Source organism: Cordyceps fumosorosea, assembly GCF_001636725.1.
Source record: "Cordyceps fumosorosea ARSEF 2679 chromosome Unknown scaffold_7, whole genome shotgun sequence".
Taxonomy (NCBI): Eukaryota; Fungi; Ascomycota; class Sordariomycetes; order Hypocreales; family Cordycipitaceae; genus Cordyceps; species Cordyceps fumosorosea.
In genome coordinates, this window is record NW_017387307.1 from 473,526 (window position 1) to 490,967 (window position 17,442).

Consider the following 17,442-nt stretch of genomic DNA (forward strand, 5'->3'; position numbering starts at 1 on the left):
ACTCACTCACTTACACACTCTCTCGCTTGCTCGCTCACTCATTAACTCATGCACTCATTCACTCACTCGAGCACTCGCCAGTTACTTTACTACTACCGCCAGGGAATCTCTCATCGTCTCATATCCTGGGTTTACCAAGTGACGAGTGAATAACCACAGCCTCGCACTCATACCAGGCAGGACATGTCCGTCGCAGATCGGATGCGGCCAACCACACCAACCCCCAGTGGACCTCTACCGTCCGCCCCGTCCGCTGGAGCTTCCGAGGTCTTGTGGCGCTCTGCTAACAAGTTAACTAATAAAGCGTTAGCCAAATCCCTCCCAGCTGGACATGGCAACGAAAGTCGACGCCGCTTAGGAGGCTTGGAATCCGAATGTACCAGTACCTGCCTCGTCAACAATCTCTCCGTCATCTGCCAGTACCAAGTACCAGCTTCGCGCTTGCCCAACCTCCGGCTCAAGCTGCCGCGTCGCCCCGATGGCTAACAAGCTCTCGGCTCGCCGATGCCGTGCCCTTTGGCGGCCTCTCTTTACTGAATCGCCAATTCCTGCTTTGCGTGTAATGCCAACTGTGCGAGGAAGATGGGTGCAAATCTTGTAGCCATGGCGCGTGTCAAGTTTCGTAGAAATGAAGTCGATGTATTTGTTGCCCAAAAACCTCACCACTTTAAAATTCTAGCCCTCGCCTCTGCTTGGCTTTAATCAAACTATTTCCCCACCGAGTAAATGTCTCCTCCTGTCTACAGATGCTACGAAGTGAAAAGGTAGCCCGAGCCTTTCCCCATTTACCATAACTCCGTCTTCCATCGACCCATGATCCGCGTAGCCTTGCGGGCCAAGCACAGTTCACCATCCTAGATAAAACTTTGCATGCCATTCCTGCTATGGTGACTACCAACTAGACCTCGCCGCAGGTGTGGGCAGTGACAATTTACAACGTTGCGCAGCGTGACGCAAATCGCTTGAGAGGAAATCAACATAAAAATGCAGGACCTTATCTCGTTCCCTCATGAATCGACTAAGACTAGGAAATTGGACCCCGCGCATCACTATCATGATCACCAAGGTCGAATATACTACACGAACAAGAGTGCGCTGCAATAATTCATGCCACGTCCAAGAGGCCGGAGTCCTAACACGCCAAATGGGAGGGAGGGACATTGCATCACTGCCGGCACACCATTGGCTAAATTACTGCGGTGCATCACTGGCCTTTATTCAGTCTAAGATATTGCAAATTGAAGATGCCGTGATATAGTAGACAGACAGGAAAAGATGAATAGAGAGGGTGAGTAGTATAAATGTACAAAATCAAAATCGCTTGCTCCCAGTAGAAAGACCAAAAACAACCAAAGAACACAACACAACTCTGAACAACTCCACAAGAACCGATGATATGCGGCACACGCGCACAGGCCGCCCGAATCACTCCTAGAATCCGAAGCCGTCGTGCTGGTGCACTGGGCACCGCCCAGGGTGGTTCACGAACCAGGCCGCAATGCAGGCGCGGTGGAAGCGGCAGAGGCACTCGAGGCGCGCCATGGGCACGCCGACGGCGAACTCCTCGAGGCAGATGGTGCACTCGGCGTCATCGACGCAGTCCTTCTCGGTCGCTGCGTACGTGTACATGCCGCTGCGGCGGGGCGGGGCCGGCGCGACGCCCTCGGCGAGGGGTGACGGGCTGCCGCCGTAGGTGCTGTGGGACTGGATGCACGCCGTGATGTGCTGCTCGCGCTGCGTCTCGAAGTCGGGAAGCGTGGTGGCCGGTAGCTCTCGGTGGCATATGGGGCACTCGTCCTCTTCCGCGATCTGGGGCGTCGGCGGCAGCGCCCGGTGCCGGGAGGAGGACGGCGTCGCCGCGTCCTCGAACAGTCCTGGCCGGGTGCTGAACTGGGACGGCCCAGCACGCCCGGGGCGCATAGATAGGTACTGTTCGAAGGGAGTCTGATATGAGGCACTGCGGCTCGATGTCGGTACCGGATCGTGCCCCCTTGCAGAGGGGTTCTGATTATCCTGTTAGCTGTACCATGCCGCAGAAAAGAGGTAATGCTTTCACATACCAGGGCAATACTCCTTGTGCGAGAACTGAGATATTGGGATGAATCGTGGATCCCTGGCAGTGTAGGCATCCCGCCGTATGCATTGCTGAGGCTGCTCCGGGACCTGTGATGCGGTGAGCGCGGTGAATGCGGCGTCGGGCTCTGCGGCGGCGCCGTGTTCGGGTCGGGAACGCAGGGGTTGCAGAGTCTGACCCGTTCACCACCAGGCATGCCGTCATGCTCCAGGAAACTGGCTCCCATCGGGTCCGCAAACAGGCTCGAGGCGAAGGAAACGTCCGAGTCTGGGGGGCGGACAATGTATTGGTTCGGGATCGTGATTCGGTGAGGGGAGCACGAGTTGCAGACGACCCGTCCGCATTTCCTATCGCCTTATTAGTAGCCGCATACGAGCATGCCGCCGTTGCCTCGCGAATCAACACACCTGCAGTGGTGCTTTCGCACCCATATGCTGAACTGCGTGTGGCAGATGGGACAGAGGGTCACCTCGGCATCGGGCTGCCACCTAGGGAGAGAGAACTCGGGCACCTCTCGGCGATGCCTCTGCGATCGCTCTCGCGGAGGAATGAATTGTTGACGGAGGCTGCTTCGCCTGCGTGTGGATAGAGGCGAGCCCTCCGCTACGAAGCTTGATCGGAGCGGGTACATGACGGATGAGAAGGCCACAACCTGCCCGTCCGGACCGACAAACCGGGTATCGGGCGAAAATTCGACGCGAGAGTTCGACGAGGTGGCGGTCGTTTGGACTGGTGCGGCTCGCGGTGGTACGAGGTCTGGCAAGGTCCGGATGGGAAGAAGCGTGTTGGTTGCAGCGCCGGCGCCGCCAGCAACGTCGCCGGCGGCATTTTCTTCTCGGGCGGTCCTATTGGCGTTTGTATCGTCTCTTTCTGAATTTCCATTGCGTTCTTGTGCAATCTCTCGCCTCGTGTCTGGTGTGACGGCAGCGGAAGGCGCCTCGTTGGTCAACGCCAAGGGTTGCTCGACTGCAGCCGTACCTGCAGGCGAGGAAGTGTCACCGGCCCGCGTCTGGGCGCCCTCGCGACTGCTTCCAGGGCTTCCACTGGAGGCTGCAGACAAGCCGACGCCATCCTCTGTGTCCTGAGTATGTGCAGCGCCCGTGGACTGGCCGGGGTTCGTTGTTCTGTCGTCCATCGTGTGGTTCGTCGTTGCCGTATGCGCTGCAGGTTCAGGGTCTCGCGGGGTCGCCATGCTTCTCTAAAACATCGGGGCAGGATGTGGTGCACTTTCGGGACGCGGGGTCTATCGAGGGCGGGACCAGGTAGGAAGAAGGAGAAAAAATCGAAGACGAGTGAAGAAGGAAAGATAATCTTGGGATGACGACGGGCGGCCTTCTGATTTGGCAAACTTGGGCCTTCGGGAGTTGAAGGTACCCTTGATTTCGTTCCGCCACTCCGCCACTTTCACTCCATACGCGTGGGTTTCTTGGCGCCGGGTTTTGCTGATGAACAGCCCTGATAAGAGCACGTGTAAAGAGGACGTAGAGTTATGGGAAACTGAACGCCAAATAACTCACCAACTCCAGAGAGTTCGACGGCCTGGTGTTGGGACGGCAAGTCGAGACACGCGAGCAACCCTTGCGTCAGGAAGTGGATGTTGTTAGCAATCGGCATCGCCACTAAAATCAAGACGAGACCTGTCACACGCCCTTTGCCCCCACTCTGTAAGGGGGACTAGGATCGACAACCATGTTTTCAAGCAAGCATAAATAGAGCAAGCCATCATTCTCGAATGAATGATATTAGTCTTCCCTTGATCTCTTGTGTATTCTGCTATTGCTTACAGGCTCAGTGCTGCACTTGTACGAGACCTCTTCGGGCTTGATATCAAGAGACTACGTCCACTCACCAGAACAGGACGCCCTTTCATTCAATGTGCGAACTGCTAATTTCCCTACATTCGCTATGTTATATGCTTCTGTAAAAACTATAGTATACTATACAAATTATATTCCAGTACTTGCCACGCAAACATCATTCGCCAACCTCGCGATCGTCCGCCCAGTGTACCAGTGTCATGATGCGCCACCGCCATGTTTTGGTTCGGAGCACCTTGCCCCAAAAATACAGTGGAATCCATAGTATGATGACAGCCGTAGAGATGCCAGCCATGGCGCCGTATGCATTCTGATACCCGGACTTGTTAATCCAAGGGTTCGTCTCGAAAGACAGCAAAAATCCAAAAAGTGCTGTGCAGAGCTGTGTTAGCGGGACACGTCGTGTATCGGCAGCAGGCAAACTCACATTTAAAGCCCATGACGGCGAGGGTAACTTCGCCTGCAACAGGGCGATAAGAGTCAATCACATAGACGATGCAGACAGTGCTGGCCTGTGTAATAGAGAAGTTCACTACAACCCCCTGTTAGTCACACTCAGCGTCATAGAGACGAGCGAAGATCTGTCCACCTACATAATGCCAAGCCGATAGTTGGGCAGATGAAACTCAGGTGATGCTGAATGCCAACCCCATAGAGCACGAGAGCCAGGGGTGTTGTGATGGCGGAAATCATGATGGTGGGAAGTCGCATCTCCGGCTCTCGGATACCTCCATTCCGCCTCGTGAGATAGTCTGCGCATAAGTCGCCGAGTTTGCCTCCCGCCGGAAGACCAAGTATGGAGCCTATAATGGCTGCAAAGAAGCACAACCCAACTTGCCACGGCTGAAAGCGGTAGGCCTCCTCAAAAGCAGGGTCAACATTCGACGTGACAGCTACGAGGAAGCCGATAGTTACAGCTAGGACTAGAGCCGCCCAGAGTACCGACGGCAAAAGAATCAGAGCGAATGGTCGCATCATCATCTTCACTATGCTCTCATTCGTCAAAGGCTGTCGGCGGAAGACCTTGAGCGATTGCCAGTATGTTTGCCTGGCGACAGTGGATCGACCAGTCTCAGCGTCACTGTTTTGGCTTGCGGCACTTCCCAGGGCATCAGAAGATCCCAGAGAGATATGTTTGCTGGCTCCAACCCGCTTATATGCCGTTTCCGGGAGCGTGAAGAACAGAAGGAGAAGGACGAAGCCAATCAAGGCAGAGCTGACTTCATAGATTGTTCGCCAATCGCTGTTGGCAGTAATACCTCCTGAAACAATCATGCCAAAAGCGACGCCAATGGAGAGGAAGCAAGTATAGGCGGACATGATGGCTCCGCGTTCATGCAGGAAAAACAGGTCGGTGATGGTAACTGGTGCAAGGGTTTCTGCCGCACCGGCGCCGAAGCCCATCAGGATGCGCCCAACAAGGAATCCAGCATATGACTTCTCAAAGATGAGCCAAACAGCCGTCGCAAAATATATTGCGTAGCTGGCGATATAGATGGGCCTCCGACCCCATTTGTTGGCAGCAGGAATCCAAAAGAGATTGCCCATGCCCTGCAACAGCGACGTTGAGGTAAAGAAATACGCGACTCTGGGGATGGCATAAGTTATGAGACTACCATCCTGAGCTGCCTGGGGAAAGAAGTCCATTGCTGTCTGGACAATTGCGATTGACGGGCCGGCCGCCAAAAAATTGCACATGGCCATGGCCACGCACAAGACAATCGCAGCGTACTTTTTGCGCCATTGCGACCTGTTGTCGATGGGTTAGACACGAGTGGGCAGGCAAAGGATCAGAGCAGACAAACCAGTTCAGCGGGTCATTTGGGTCAGAGGATGGCGTAGGAATTAGGATGATTTCGTTGTTTTCCTGATCTCTGAGACGGACATTGCCCAACGTCGCCTTGCGAGTGGTGACGCCGGAGCCTCTGTCAAGAGGGCGCGTCACCGTTTGTACAGCATCAGTGGCGGCCATGGCGAACCAGCGTCAAGCGAGGCAGCAAACGACGGCCGGGACGCACTGATAACAACTAATACGGAAGAGGCACATTCCCCCAGAAGGATCGAGTCGAGCGGGATCGAGGTTGGAGATTGGCGAGACGACGAATTTATTTACTCAGTGCAGCGCCACCCTCACTCAGTCAGCTGCCGAAAACCGGGGTATCTGTAAGGATCAATTAGTTATGATGCAGCAGTCCTCGAGGCCTAGAACAAGGTACCTACCGCAGTAGATAACTTAGGCCGTACGAATAAAGCCATTGACTGGGCTGCTGGGCTGCTACAGTAGGTATCTGGCGAGTGGCGGGCGCAGGCTTGGGGGAGGGATCTAGCCGGACGCCGAGGTCGTAATAGGCGGTACAGGCGGCCTGCGGGAAGCAAGGTGGCATGGCAGGTTCCGTGGAGCAAGTTAAGTACCGAAAGCACCCCAAGCTGGTCAATGTCTCGTTTTTAGTGTCTGAGAGGCTTTTTGGTGGCTCACGGGCTGCAGAAGGAAGGAAGGATGGATGGATGGATGGATGGATGGATGGATGGATGGATGGATGGATGGATGGATGGATGGATGGATGGATGGATGGATGGATGGATGGATGGATGGATGGATGGATGGATGGATGGATGGATGGATGGATGGATGGATGGATGGATGGATGGATGGATGGATGGATGGATGGATGGATGGATGGATGGATGGATGGATGGATGGATGGATGGATGGATGGTTGGTTGGTTGGTTGCTGTCGCGGATGAGACGTCTAGACCTTTTCCATGTCCCTTTTTGTTGGCAGCTACATGGACGAAGGCTATTCTGGTGGTGGTGTCCTGATGGCAGCACAGCGTCTCAAATTATTCCATGCGAATGAGCACGCAAGTTGCCGCCACAGGGCGCCGCAGGGTCCCAACCAGTTAGTAATTACTCAGTCCGTAGAAGTAGGTAGTGCGACAATTACTACAGAGTAGTACTTCGGACTACTTAGGCACTAGGTTGTCGGCCGGGCCTTTCCTGATGGTGTGGTCCGGCTGACAGCGATGCGCCAGTCTAGATCTGTAGTTATGTGGCCAAATAGAGTTATTTGGTTGAACTGATTTAAAAGAGCAATATAGAGTTAACAGCCGTTTGCCAACCAATGTAGAGGGTGTCAAAGAAGAACCAACAAATGGATGGTGAAGTGGCACTGAAATGTCATTGCGCTTGCTTGAGCCCGTTTCCCTGACTAATGATAACTGTGAGGAGCGCCGGCAGTCGCTGCACCGAGATCCTGTCAAAAACGCACATCAACCAAGGTGGGGGTTGAAAATCAAGGTCATCTATGTATGTACCTGTCAGTACGGAGTAGCTAACTTAATGTTACTCTGTACGGAGACGTACAGTATGTACATGCGAGGATATCTGCACATATGTACAAGTCATGTATGCGCGGCTGAACATTATTTCTAGCCTATCGCATACTCCGGCGGCCGTTCCGCCCACATTCTTCTTGCCTTCTCTCTTTTCTTTTCTCATTTGTACCATCCTGTCTCGCTTGTTCCGTCAATCAGACCCAGGCTGAAACTCTCTCCATCTCTACGGCTAGCTATGTACAGCACGTAGGTACTAACCCACCCTACACCTGAAATCTCGCCTCTCGCCGAGCGGCTTGCCTCCGACGTCAGCCATGAACTCAGGCCTCCCCCCCCTTCCCACTCTCCAGCAACCCAGACTAACAGCACGCCGCTAAAATAGTGCCACAGCGTCGCGGATGATGGAAGGTAACTAGTGATCGTCCTGCAGGCCGCTGGCTGCTGGAGCTCACAGAGAGAAGTTCTTGGGTTCACGGAGTCTCCGTTCGGCGCTGTCTCAGGATGATATGATGGATGGGAATGGCGCTACACTTTCCTGTCGCCCCCAGGCTTCCCGGCAAGACGCATAGTCAGCAGCGCCCAACCCAATCGTTGACGGAAACGGCTCCGTGATCGTTTTTTTTTCGAACCTCAGCCGCGTCACCGGCCAGCCTTTCTTTAATTTGACCTCTCTCCGATATCCCTGCTCATACCTAGCTCTTGCGACCACGGCTCTTGGGCTGCCGCGTCTACGCCTTCCCCGTCCATTCTGTCACGCGCATCCGTACTCATGTACGGAAACGCCTGGCCCTGAGCCCACGAACAGCTCGGCTTCTCCAAGCTGCCAAGGCGACCATCCATCATGAACAGGTCGTCCTCACTGTCCAAAATCTTGGACCCTCAGCCTCCTCCCCTGGATCCGCAGCAAGCCCAGCAGCCGTTTTACAGTCAAACTCCCGACAGTGCCCACGCCAGCGTTGGCGCGCAATACTCTGAACCCCCTTCCGGCTTTAGCACTGCCAGCCCGACAGTCGCAACCTCGACAGATCCCTTGCAACCACATCAGCCTTCCGCCACGACGCCTCGCAAAGGCCACGTAGGGAACAATCTGTACGCCTGCCGGGATTGTGGCCGCTCATATTCGCGGCCTGAGCATCTCGTCCGGCATGTCCAAACACATACCCTAGGCCGACGCTTCATCTGCGAAATCTGCCAGAAATCCTTCGCTCGGAAGGACCTCTTGCGTCGGCACGTCGCAAACCATGCAAACGACTCCCCCGCAAAGCGTCGCCGCAAGCAAGCTTCACCCGGACCCGGCCGTGTCTCCCAGGCTTGTCGGCCATGCGCAACCGCCAGGGTCAAGTGCGAAGAAACCAAGCCGTGCAAGCGCTGTGTCTCGAGGAAGCTCGAGTGCGTCTCGTCTGAGATAGGCCTTGGCCACTCAAAGAACATTGCGCACTTTCCAGTTGAAGCCGTTCCTCAGACTACATCTACAGAGTCCAACGAGCCTTCTCCATCGCATCCATCGCAGCCCTCCATTCCCGATACCTCAAGTTCTGTCCCGGTCGCGCACACGAATACAACACCCGGGTCACAAACCACTCAAATACATCTCGACGACGGCCAATTGCCAACGCCCGAAAGCGCACAGGAACACAATGGATTCCACAGCAACCAATTGGCATACAGTCTCGCACATGCCTCTACGGAACCAATGGACGGCTCACAGATGTTGGCGCCACCGACCTCCAATATGATGGATCCCACGACGATGCCCTTCTTCGACTTCCTGCGAGACGTGCTGTACGATCAGCCCTTTAATCCGTCACGATCCACAGATCCACAGGGTCTTGATGTATTGGACTTCTGCGACAACACCAGTCTTGAAATGACTGACATGGATTTTGGGCTCTTAGATAATTGGAATCTGGATCTCATAGGAGGCACACCGCGGTCCACACGCGAGGGTAGCATCAGCCGCCCTGAAACGGCAGGTGAGGTTGCGCAGATGCGCAATGCTCTTGTCAGAGGATGGACGGAATCTCCCTGGCGCTGGCAGCCCAAAGACCACGACACAGGGTACAACGAGCTAGGCCATATACCAGTCAGCAACAGCCACGCCGCCAGGATGCATTTGAAGAGAGGAGGCGAGCACGCTTTCCGAGTTTCGCGAGAGAGGCTGGAACAATCGGGCAGAGATAGGCTTCTCTCGTCGGTGCTTATCACCTGCAAAACTGACAACAGCAGGAATCAGGTTGCTGCATCGTTTCCGACCGTTGAACTTATGGACAGTATGATCCACATTTTCCTAGCAGCACATGCTTGCCAGGTTTCAGGCTGGATCCATTTCCCAACATTCAAACTGAATGAGCAGTGGCCTGAATGGATAGGGAGTGCGGCAGCGGCCGGGGCAGTGTCAACGCCTGTACCAACGCTTCGAAAGTTTGGATTTGCAGTGCAGGAGGCGATTAGAATTACTATCCCTTCGCGATTCGAAGAGAACAATACCGCGATTCAAAACCTCGGCCTCGTTCAATCCCTCATTCTTTGGGAGGACATTGCGCTGTGGAGTGGAAATCGACGTAAAATGGAGATTGCAGAATGCCATCTTGTCATTCCGGTCACCATGATGCGGTATCGTGGCAAATTTCAACGCGCCAGTTATCCTTTGCTTCAAGTCCTGGCGTCAGATGAAGGGCAAGAGCTGGAAGAGAAATGGAAGGCGTGGATCTCGAGAGAGCAGTGGAAGCGACTGGTTTTCCACTGCTACCTCCGTGAAGCACAGGCATCCATGACAACGCTGACGAACCCGTGTATGTCGTATGGGGAAATTACGCTACCGTTACCAGAGTCTCGAGAGCTGTGGTTTGCTCAGACGGCGGCAGAATGGAAAATCAAATACATGGAGCGTCATTCTGGGCAGACGAAGCGGCCGCCGTCGCTGGGGGACTTGTTTTGCGACGTGCACCAGCTTCCAGCGAATGCATCACGTCTGGATCTTCAGCTTTCGATTTCGATCTACCTGCATGGATTCTGGGGCATGATTCTGGAGTATCGGCAATTGTGCGCGGTGCATCGAACGCGATCGTATACGAGCAACATGAACTCGGCCGCCAGCCTGCTTCTCAACTCGCGGCACCAAGAGATGGTACGGGAGCTACAAAACTTCCAGGCGGTGGCCGCAGATTGGCCAGACATGTCGGTGCAGGAGCTTGTCGTGCTGCATCTGCTGCAGATGAACCTCCATGTGTCGCTCGACGACCTGCAGCTGTTCTCGGGCAAGGAGGGCGAGGAGCAGGCGCGTCGCATCTACCCCGTACTGCAACAGTGGGCGGCCAGCACGGCGGCCCGAACTGCGGTGTTTGGGGCCGGCCAGATTCTGCGCTACGCCAAGATGTTCCCGGCGGACCACCTGAACGGATTCTACGCCGTGGCGGTGCAGCATGCGGCGCTGGCGCTGTGGACATACGGCGTGGTCAACAAGGCCAACCGGCAACAGACAATGACATCGCAATATTCATACGGCAATGTATACCTCGACGACGTGGACTCTTTGTCGGTGCAGCGATTCATCGGGTTCGACCAAGGCCGGCCGCTGATTCGCGGTCCGGCGGTGCGAGGGGCCGTTGGGGGGGAGGCACCACTGCAGGACACGAGGGCATGCATGGAGATTGCGCAGGATATTTTGCGGACGAATGTGTCTCACGGGAAGGAGGCAACGCCACCGATTGTGGAAAACTTGTGCCATCTGGTGCAGCAGCTAGGGGATGCGGCATGGGCGGTAGGATTGGGTTAATAACTCGACACGGAGCAAACTGGGTAGGGTGGTGCTGTACTCCGTAGGTACAAGCGTTTGTACCAAGACGCAGCCATGTACTGTATATGTCGCAAATTTATAGAAGGATTGATACGGATAGATCAACTTGACTTGACTAAGACATGCAGCCACCACAGGGGGCTACAGTTGCCAATTTCGCCCTGTAACTAGTAAGTACTAGGTAGGTAGCGGGTCTTGCAGGCGCTGGGGGCCGCAACCCACGGACCAGTAATCGGGCGCTGGCTGAGCCCGTTTGCGCCCAATGGCATTGCTGTGGCTGTCTGGCTGTCTGGCTGTCTGGCTGGCTGGCTGTCTGGCTGTCTGGCTGTCTGGCTGGCTGGCTGGCTGGCTGGCTGGCTGGCTGGCTGGCTGGCTGGCTGGCTGGCTGGCTGGCTGGCTGGCTGGCTGGCTGGCTGGCTGGCTGGCTGGCTGGCTGGCTGGCTGGCTGGCTGGCTGGCTGGCTGGCTGGCTGGCTGGCTGGCTGGCTGGCTGGCTGGCTGGCTGGCTGGCTGGCTGGCTGGCTGGCTGGCTGGCTGGCTGGCTGGCTGGCTGGCTGGCTGGCTGGCTGGCTGGCTGGCTGGCTGGCTGGCTGGCTGGCTGGCTGGCTGGCTGGCTGGCTGGCTGGCTGGCTGGCTGGCTGGCTGGCTGGCTGGCTGGCTGGCTGGCTGGCTGGCTGGCTGGCTGGCTGGCTGGCTGGCTGGCTGGCTGGCTGGCTGGCTGGCTGGCTGGCTGGCTGGCTGGCTGGCTGGCTGGCTGGCTGGCTGGCTGGCTGGCTGGCTGGCTGGCTGGCTGGCTGGCTGGCTGGCTGGCTGGCTGGCTGGCTGGCTGGCTGGCTGGCTGGCTGGCTGGCTGGCTGGCTGGCTGGCTGGCTGGCTGGCTGGCTCACCTTGGAGCTTCAGCTGCAGTCCGCCGGCGTCAGCCAGTAACTACCTATGTACAGTAATAACTATGCCCCCTCGGCAGGACCGGCTTTCAAAATTGCTTCGAATTTCGTCATCGTCTCTCTTCGCCCTTGTTTATCTCGTCTCTCTCTCACTCTTTGTTCTTTTTTGCCTACTACACTACCACCGTGCTTGGAATGCCAGCCAGCTGCTTCTTGTCGCCAATACTAACGTGACTTGTTTCACCTACATACATAAACTCGTCCTGCCTCATCCACGTCTCCCTTGTGCTGAAGGGGGCGACCTAGAGTGCTCTTCCTTGACTTGACGATAAACACCTCGTTCATCTAATTCACCAACCATCACTCGTCACCGGCGCATCTTTCTCTCTCTTTTTTTCTCTTTTTTCTCTTTTTTCTTCTTCTCTTTATTTTGTTCTCATCTCAAAACATATAGACAAATCTCCCGCAACCACATCGATTCCCATCTTAGCTCTCACAAGCGTCATCATGCTAGACTCAGCAACAACGGTCACGTCAGCGGCCGCCATTGCCACCACAGCCGCCATGGTCACGGCGTCAATACTCATCCTATCGCGTGAAGTCTTGTGGCCTCGCTGGGCCAAGGTTCTTCGCAGTCCCCTCAAGACGACGCTTCCGCGCCTGAGCGAGGAGGAGGCGCGACACTTGGTTTACAAGCCTGATGTTTTCCCAGGTGCGCGAGACGTCGACACCCCCGTAGGTTGGCCGCTTCTATCCCTGTGGTTTCTCACTTTCATCATATGATCAACACAATGGCTAATCAGTCTTCTCACAGTATGGCTCCATTCGCGTGTACGAGTTTGGTCCGGAAGATGGCCAAAAGGTCCTCTTTGTTCACGGCATCACCACCTCGTGCATCACCCTGCTCTATATTGCGAACAATCTCGCCAAGCGCGGGTGCCGTGTCATGCTTTTCGTAAGACTTTGCCTGTCGTCGTCTTGATTCCAGTTCTAACACGTGTGCTAGGATCTCTTCGGCCGTGGTTACTCTGACGGTGTCGGCGACATCCCCCACGATGCTCGCCTCTATGTCACGCAAATGCTTCTGGTACTCGCCTCCAGTCCCCTATCCTGGACCGGCGACGACTCCATCAACATAATTGGCTACTCCCTTGGCGGCGGCATCGCTGCTCATTTCGCCGGCACATTCCCAAACATGGTCCGATCGTTGTTGTTGCTGGCGCCCTCCGGTCTGATTCGCGCCGAGCGCTTCGGCCACATTACCAAATTCATCTTTTCCTCCGGCGTCATCCCGGAGCGCATCCTGCACGGCCTCACCAGCCGCCGTCTGCAGCAGCCCATCGCCTCGTCCGTAAAGGTCCCCAAGCAGGCGGTCATTGGCAAGGTTGAGGCCGCCGCCAAGGTTGCATCCGCAGAGGTTCCGGGCACTGCCTTTGGCAACGAGGACTCCCCGGACCTCCCCATTGAGCAGCGCGTCACGCACTATGTCCGCTGGATGGTTACGCACCACCGTGGGTTCGTCCCGGCCTTCATGTCTTGCGTCCGCCACGCGCCGCTCACGCACCAGCAAGAGAGCTGGAAGCTTCTCGCGCAGCGCAAGCCCGGCACCACCGCTGTGCTACTTGCGGAGAAGGATGAAATCATCAACCTGGAAGATTACGAGGCTGACGGCCTCCCTTTGCTTGGCGGCCGAGAAAACGTCTACTGGAAGGTGCTCTCGGGTACTCACGATTTTGTCATGACGCATCCCGACACTATTACCAAGGAAATTGAGCACCTCTGGGGATTGAAACCCCCAGGTGTGTAATGTAACGTGAATCTAGAGTTGGCATTTTGTTGGAGTTTTGGTGCATGCTTGGTTGCGCTGGTTTATAGATGGATACATTTGGGGTGATGTTAGAATTTGATATGAGTTATTGGAAGTTTCTACTGCATTGAATCAGGAGAAGAATACAAAGTACGGACAGATAAATTCGAAAGTGAACATGGTGGCCGTTGGTGTTGAGTCGCATCAACTGTCGTGCAGGGAGTATATAGGGGCAGCGGATTGAAGCGAGGCGGCAACGGCCCGCATGCACATCACCCATAAGAGCGGTTGTGGCTGTCCTTGAAATCCTTTCATAAATTGGAGATATGAAGCGGGTTAAATATTACATTCTCGTTGATGCTGTACCAGGCAAGTTCAAGACTTGGGTCGAAACCATCACTACCTGTCATCACCACCTGCTGGGTGACTCAGCGGCCGCCACCGGCGATGGGCGGCCGCGAATTCTGCATGTCGTCCCAAAAGCTCCACAACACCAGGCCTCGCGCAGAGAGGTAGAAAAGCACCACAGGGCTTAGGTATTTTTCCCTCCCGGAGGCCGTCATCTGCGGATGAAGACCGTTTTGGCAACCCTTCGGTCCGTTCGACCATCGCGCCTGCTATCCCCTTGCCTGCCCGCCCGACTCCCAATCGCGGTCCGTTCTGCTATCTGCTTCTACTCGACGTCGCTCCCTCACCACGACGAAAACACCATCGACATGGGCGGCAAATCCAAGTTTGAGCTCAAGACCCCCAAGGGCACCAAGGACTGTAAGACCACTTTTTGACCAACTACCCCTCCCCCACCATCACGACGTTTGTCTGCCCACGAGTCGACCACCACCATGGCCACAACAACCCCTCAATCTACCTACCTACCCCATGTCACCCTTACTTTGGTCCCGTCCGGCTACGTCCATGTACTAATTCTTATGCCTGCTGCTTCTTCACAGGGGATGGCAAGGACATGGTCATCCGCGACAAAATCTTCAGCACCATCACCCAAGTCTTCAAGCGCCATGGCGGCGTCACCATCGACACCCCCGTCTTCGAACTCAAGGAGATCCTCGCCGGCAAGTACGGCGAGGACAGCAAGCTCATCTACGACCTGGCCGACCAGGGCGGCGAGATCTGCTCCCTGCGCTACGACCTGACCGTCCCCTTCGCTCGCTTCCTCGCCATGAACAAGGACATCACCAACATCAAGCGCTACCACATCGCCAAGGTCTACCGCCGCGACCAGCCCGCCATGACCAAGGGCCGCATGCGCGAGTTCTACCAGTGCGACTTCGACATCGCCGGCGTCTACGACCCCATGCTCCCCGACGCCGAGGTGCTGCGCATCGTCTGCGAGGTCTTCGAGGGCCTCGGCTGGGCGCGCCGCTACACAATCAAGCTTAACCACCGCAAGATCCTCGACGGCATCTTCCAGGTCTGCGGCGTTCCCGAGGACAAGATTCGCACCATCTCGTCGGCTGTCGACAAGCTGGACAAGCTGCCCTGGGCCGACGTCCGCCGCGAAATGACAGAGGAGAAGGGCCTCGACGAGGCCGTCGCCGACCGCATCGGGGAGTGGGTGGTGCACAAGGGCAAGCACGAGCTGCTCGACAGGCTCCGCAACGACCCCGCGCTCTCGGCCAACGCCTCCATGCAGGCCGGTATCGCCGACCTCTCGCTCCTCTTTGAGTACCTCGAGTCCTTCGACATCCTCGACCGCGTCTCCTTCGACCTCGGCCTCGCCCGCGGCCTCGACTACTACACCGGCCTCATCTACGAGGTCGTCACCGAGGGCTCCGCCCCCGAGGCCACACCCGGCGCCGCGTCGGCGGCAGCCACCACCCCTGCTCCCAGGCGCAAGGGCAAGAGCGGCGACGACGACGACCGATCGAACGATCCCACCGTCGGCGTCGGCAGCGTTGCCGCCGGCGGCCGCTACGACAACCTCGTGGGCATGTTCTCCGGCAAGAGCCAGATCCCCTGCGTCGGCATCTCCTTTGGCGTCGACCGCATCTTCTCCATCACAAAGGCCCGCATGGCCGCCGACAAGTCGGCCGCCCCGGTGCGCAACAACGAGGTCGACGTCTACGTCATGGCGTTTGGCGGCAAGGGCTTTGTCAACGAGCGCCTGGCAGTCTGTGCCAAGCTGTGGGAGGGAGGCATCAAGGTAAGTAATCCACGACCCAGCATCTTCCAGTCACATCTATGGGCATTTACAGACCCGCCATCAGGACAGCTTGCTAATCTATCGTGTCCACCAGGCCGAGTTCTTGTACAAGGTCAAGCCCAAGGTGCCGCAGCAGTTCAAGGCCGCCGAGGCCAACGGCGTGCCGTTCGCCATCTTCCTCGGCGATGACGAGGTTGCTCAGGGCAACGTCAAGATCAAGGAGATGGGCCTCCGCGACGGCCACCCGGAGAAGGAGGGCATCCTGGTCAGCCTTGACAAGATGGTCGACGAGGTCAAGTCCCGTCTGGAGCGGAAGAGGGAGTTGGAGAGCGTAGTCCAGCAGGCTGAAGGGCTCCGCGTTGTCGACGGCATCAAGACGGACGATGTCCCTGCTACTGCTGCTACGGCTGAAGAAGCGGCGCCTAGCACTACCCAATAGATGATGATATGCAAAAGACAGAAAATATACAAAAGGGAAAGAAGCGAATAGCAACAAAAAGGGAGGCCTCTCCGGATAGACAAAGGATGCAACTTCGGAAGAAGAAGGCATATGGGGAGGGTATAGGCGAATAACAAAAAAAAACGCAAAACACATATGATTACATGGCAACAGAGGCTGTATGTCGTCGATCGATGGTGTTCGCCGCATTGTCTGCCCCTCAAACGATTCGTGACTTACCACACATGTACAAAATGATTCATGATGCTTGCACGGCCGCAACTCTCCGTCATTGACCCGACGCGGTCTCGGCACTTGCTTTTCTGTCGTCCCGCATCGGGGACGAGCTCGCACCCGCACCGCATGCCCCCTCCCGTCACGGCCATGAACAGATAGAAGCCCGAACCTGCGTCTCCTCCTTGAAGACAATCAATCGGCGGGGGTAGATAGAATGCAGAGCCGGGGTTTTTCTTTCCCTTGCCCGCACCGCTCCCACAGACCTCCTGCTCCTCCTTCCCGCAGTCGGGATCCGGCCTTGCGCCAACCGGCATGTCCCCTGTTCGGCGACCTGCGCATCGTCACATCTCGAGTTTGACCTTGACCTCGGCCTTGCCCCGAGTCAAGATCGCGAGGGGACGAGCCGGACTCGCTGCTCACCGGTACGCCTTCCTCCCCCGCATCTCAACAACACTTGGCCAAGATTTGAGAGGGCAGACGAGATACATCTTCTCTTTATTTAGCAGTTAATACCTCAATTCGTCACCGTCTCTGATATCTCGTGCGGAAAAATGGGTTCCGCTCAAATGCATGCATGTTAGTAGTAACCAAAGTGGGCGAGGGAGGATGCGGCCAGTCAACATGGCTTCATAATTGCTTATTCGTCTCCATCTTGCAGCCGATACCAGTTCATCGGAGTATTACCCAACGGCAATGGGTCATTTTTTCTTTTTCTTTTTTTCTTTTTTTTTCTTTTGGCTGATTTTTCACAGTAAACGAGCCACCCAAGTTGCTTCTCTTATTATTAGTCGTCTGATATGTGTTCACCAAGAGCAAAAGCAAAAATGAAGACTGGGCTCTCACGATTCTATCTGCATCTGGATGAGGAATGCCTTTGGACGGTGGTGTTGTG

General features: G+C 56.0%; 5 protein-coding genes across 5 annotated transcripts; 3 read left to right on the forward strand and 2 right to left on the reverse strand.

The window, feature by feature from the left end:
* Window positions 1-1,431: 1,431 nt before the first annotated feature.
* On the reverse strand, window positions 1,432-3,209 carry ISF_03682 (Zinc finger, FYVE-type; the record flags this gene model as incomplete). The annotated part of the gene is made up of 3 exons (XM_018847288.1): window positions 1,432-2,004; window positions 2,061-2,421; window positions 2,482-3,209. 3 exons carry the CDS (start codon window positions 3,207-3,209, stop codon window positions 1,432-1,434), a joined length of 1,662 nt encoding a protein of 553 aa, XP_018705495.1.
* Window positions 3,210-4,048: 839 nt separating this feature from the next.
* Window positions 4,049-5,863, reverse strand: ISF_03683 (MFS transporter; the record flags this gene model as incomplete). The annotated part of the gene is made up of 4 exons (XM_018847289.1): window positions 4,049-4,263; window positions 4,319-4,423; window positions 4,485-5,641; window positions 5,697-5,863. The coding sequence occupies 4 exons, from the start codon at window positions 5,861-5,863 to the stop codon at window positions 4,049-4,051; spliced, it is 1,644 nt and encodes a 547-aa protein (XP_018705496.1).
* A 4,443-nt stretch (window positions 5,864-10,306) lies between these two features.
* Window positions 10,307-11,002, forward strand: ISF_03684 (C6 and C2H2 transcription factor RegA-like protein; the record flags this gene model as incomplete). Its single annotated transcript, XM_018847290.1, has 1 exon — window positions 10,307-11,002. One exon carries the CDS (start codon window positions 10,307-10,309, stop codon window positions 11,000-11,002), a length of 696 nt encoding a protein of 231 aa, XP_018705497.1.
* Window positions 11,003-12,413: 1,411 nt separating this feature from the next.
* Window positions 12,414-13,713, forward strand: ISF_03685 (C6 and C2H2 transcription factor RegA-like protein; the record flags this gene model as incomplete). The annotated part of the gene is made up of 3 exons (XM_018847291.1): window positions 12,414-12,641; window positions 12,721-12,861; window positions 12,913-13,713. 3 exons carry the CDS (start codon window positions 12,414-12,416, stop codon window positions 13,711-13,713), a joined length of 1,170 nt encoding a protein of 389 aa, XP_018705498.1.
* A 716-nt stretch (window positions 13,714-14,429) lies between these two features.
* Window positions 14,430-16,313, forward strand: ISF_03686 (histidyl-tRNA synthetase; the record flags this gene model as incomplete). The annotated part of the gene is made up of 3 exons (XM_018847292.1): window positions 14,430-14,481; window positions 14,664-15,874; window positions 15,927-16,313. The coding sequence occupies 3 exons, from the start codon at window positions 14,430-14,432 to the stop codon at window positions 16,311-16,313; spliced, it is 1,650 nt and encodes a 549-aa protein (XP_018705499.1).
* Window positions 16,314-17,442: the final 1,129 nt, after the last annotated feature.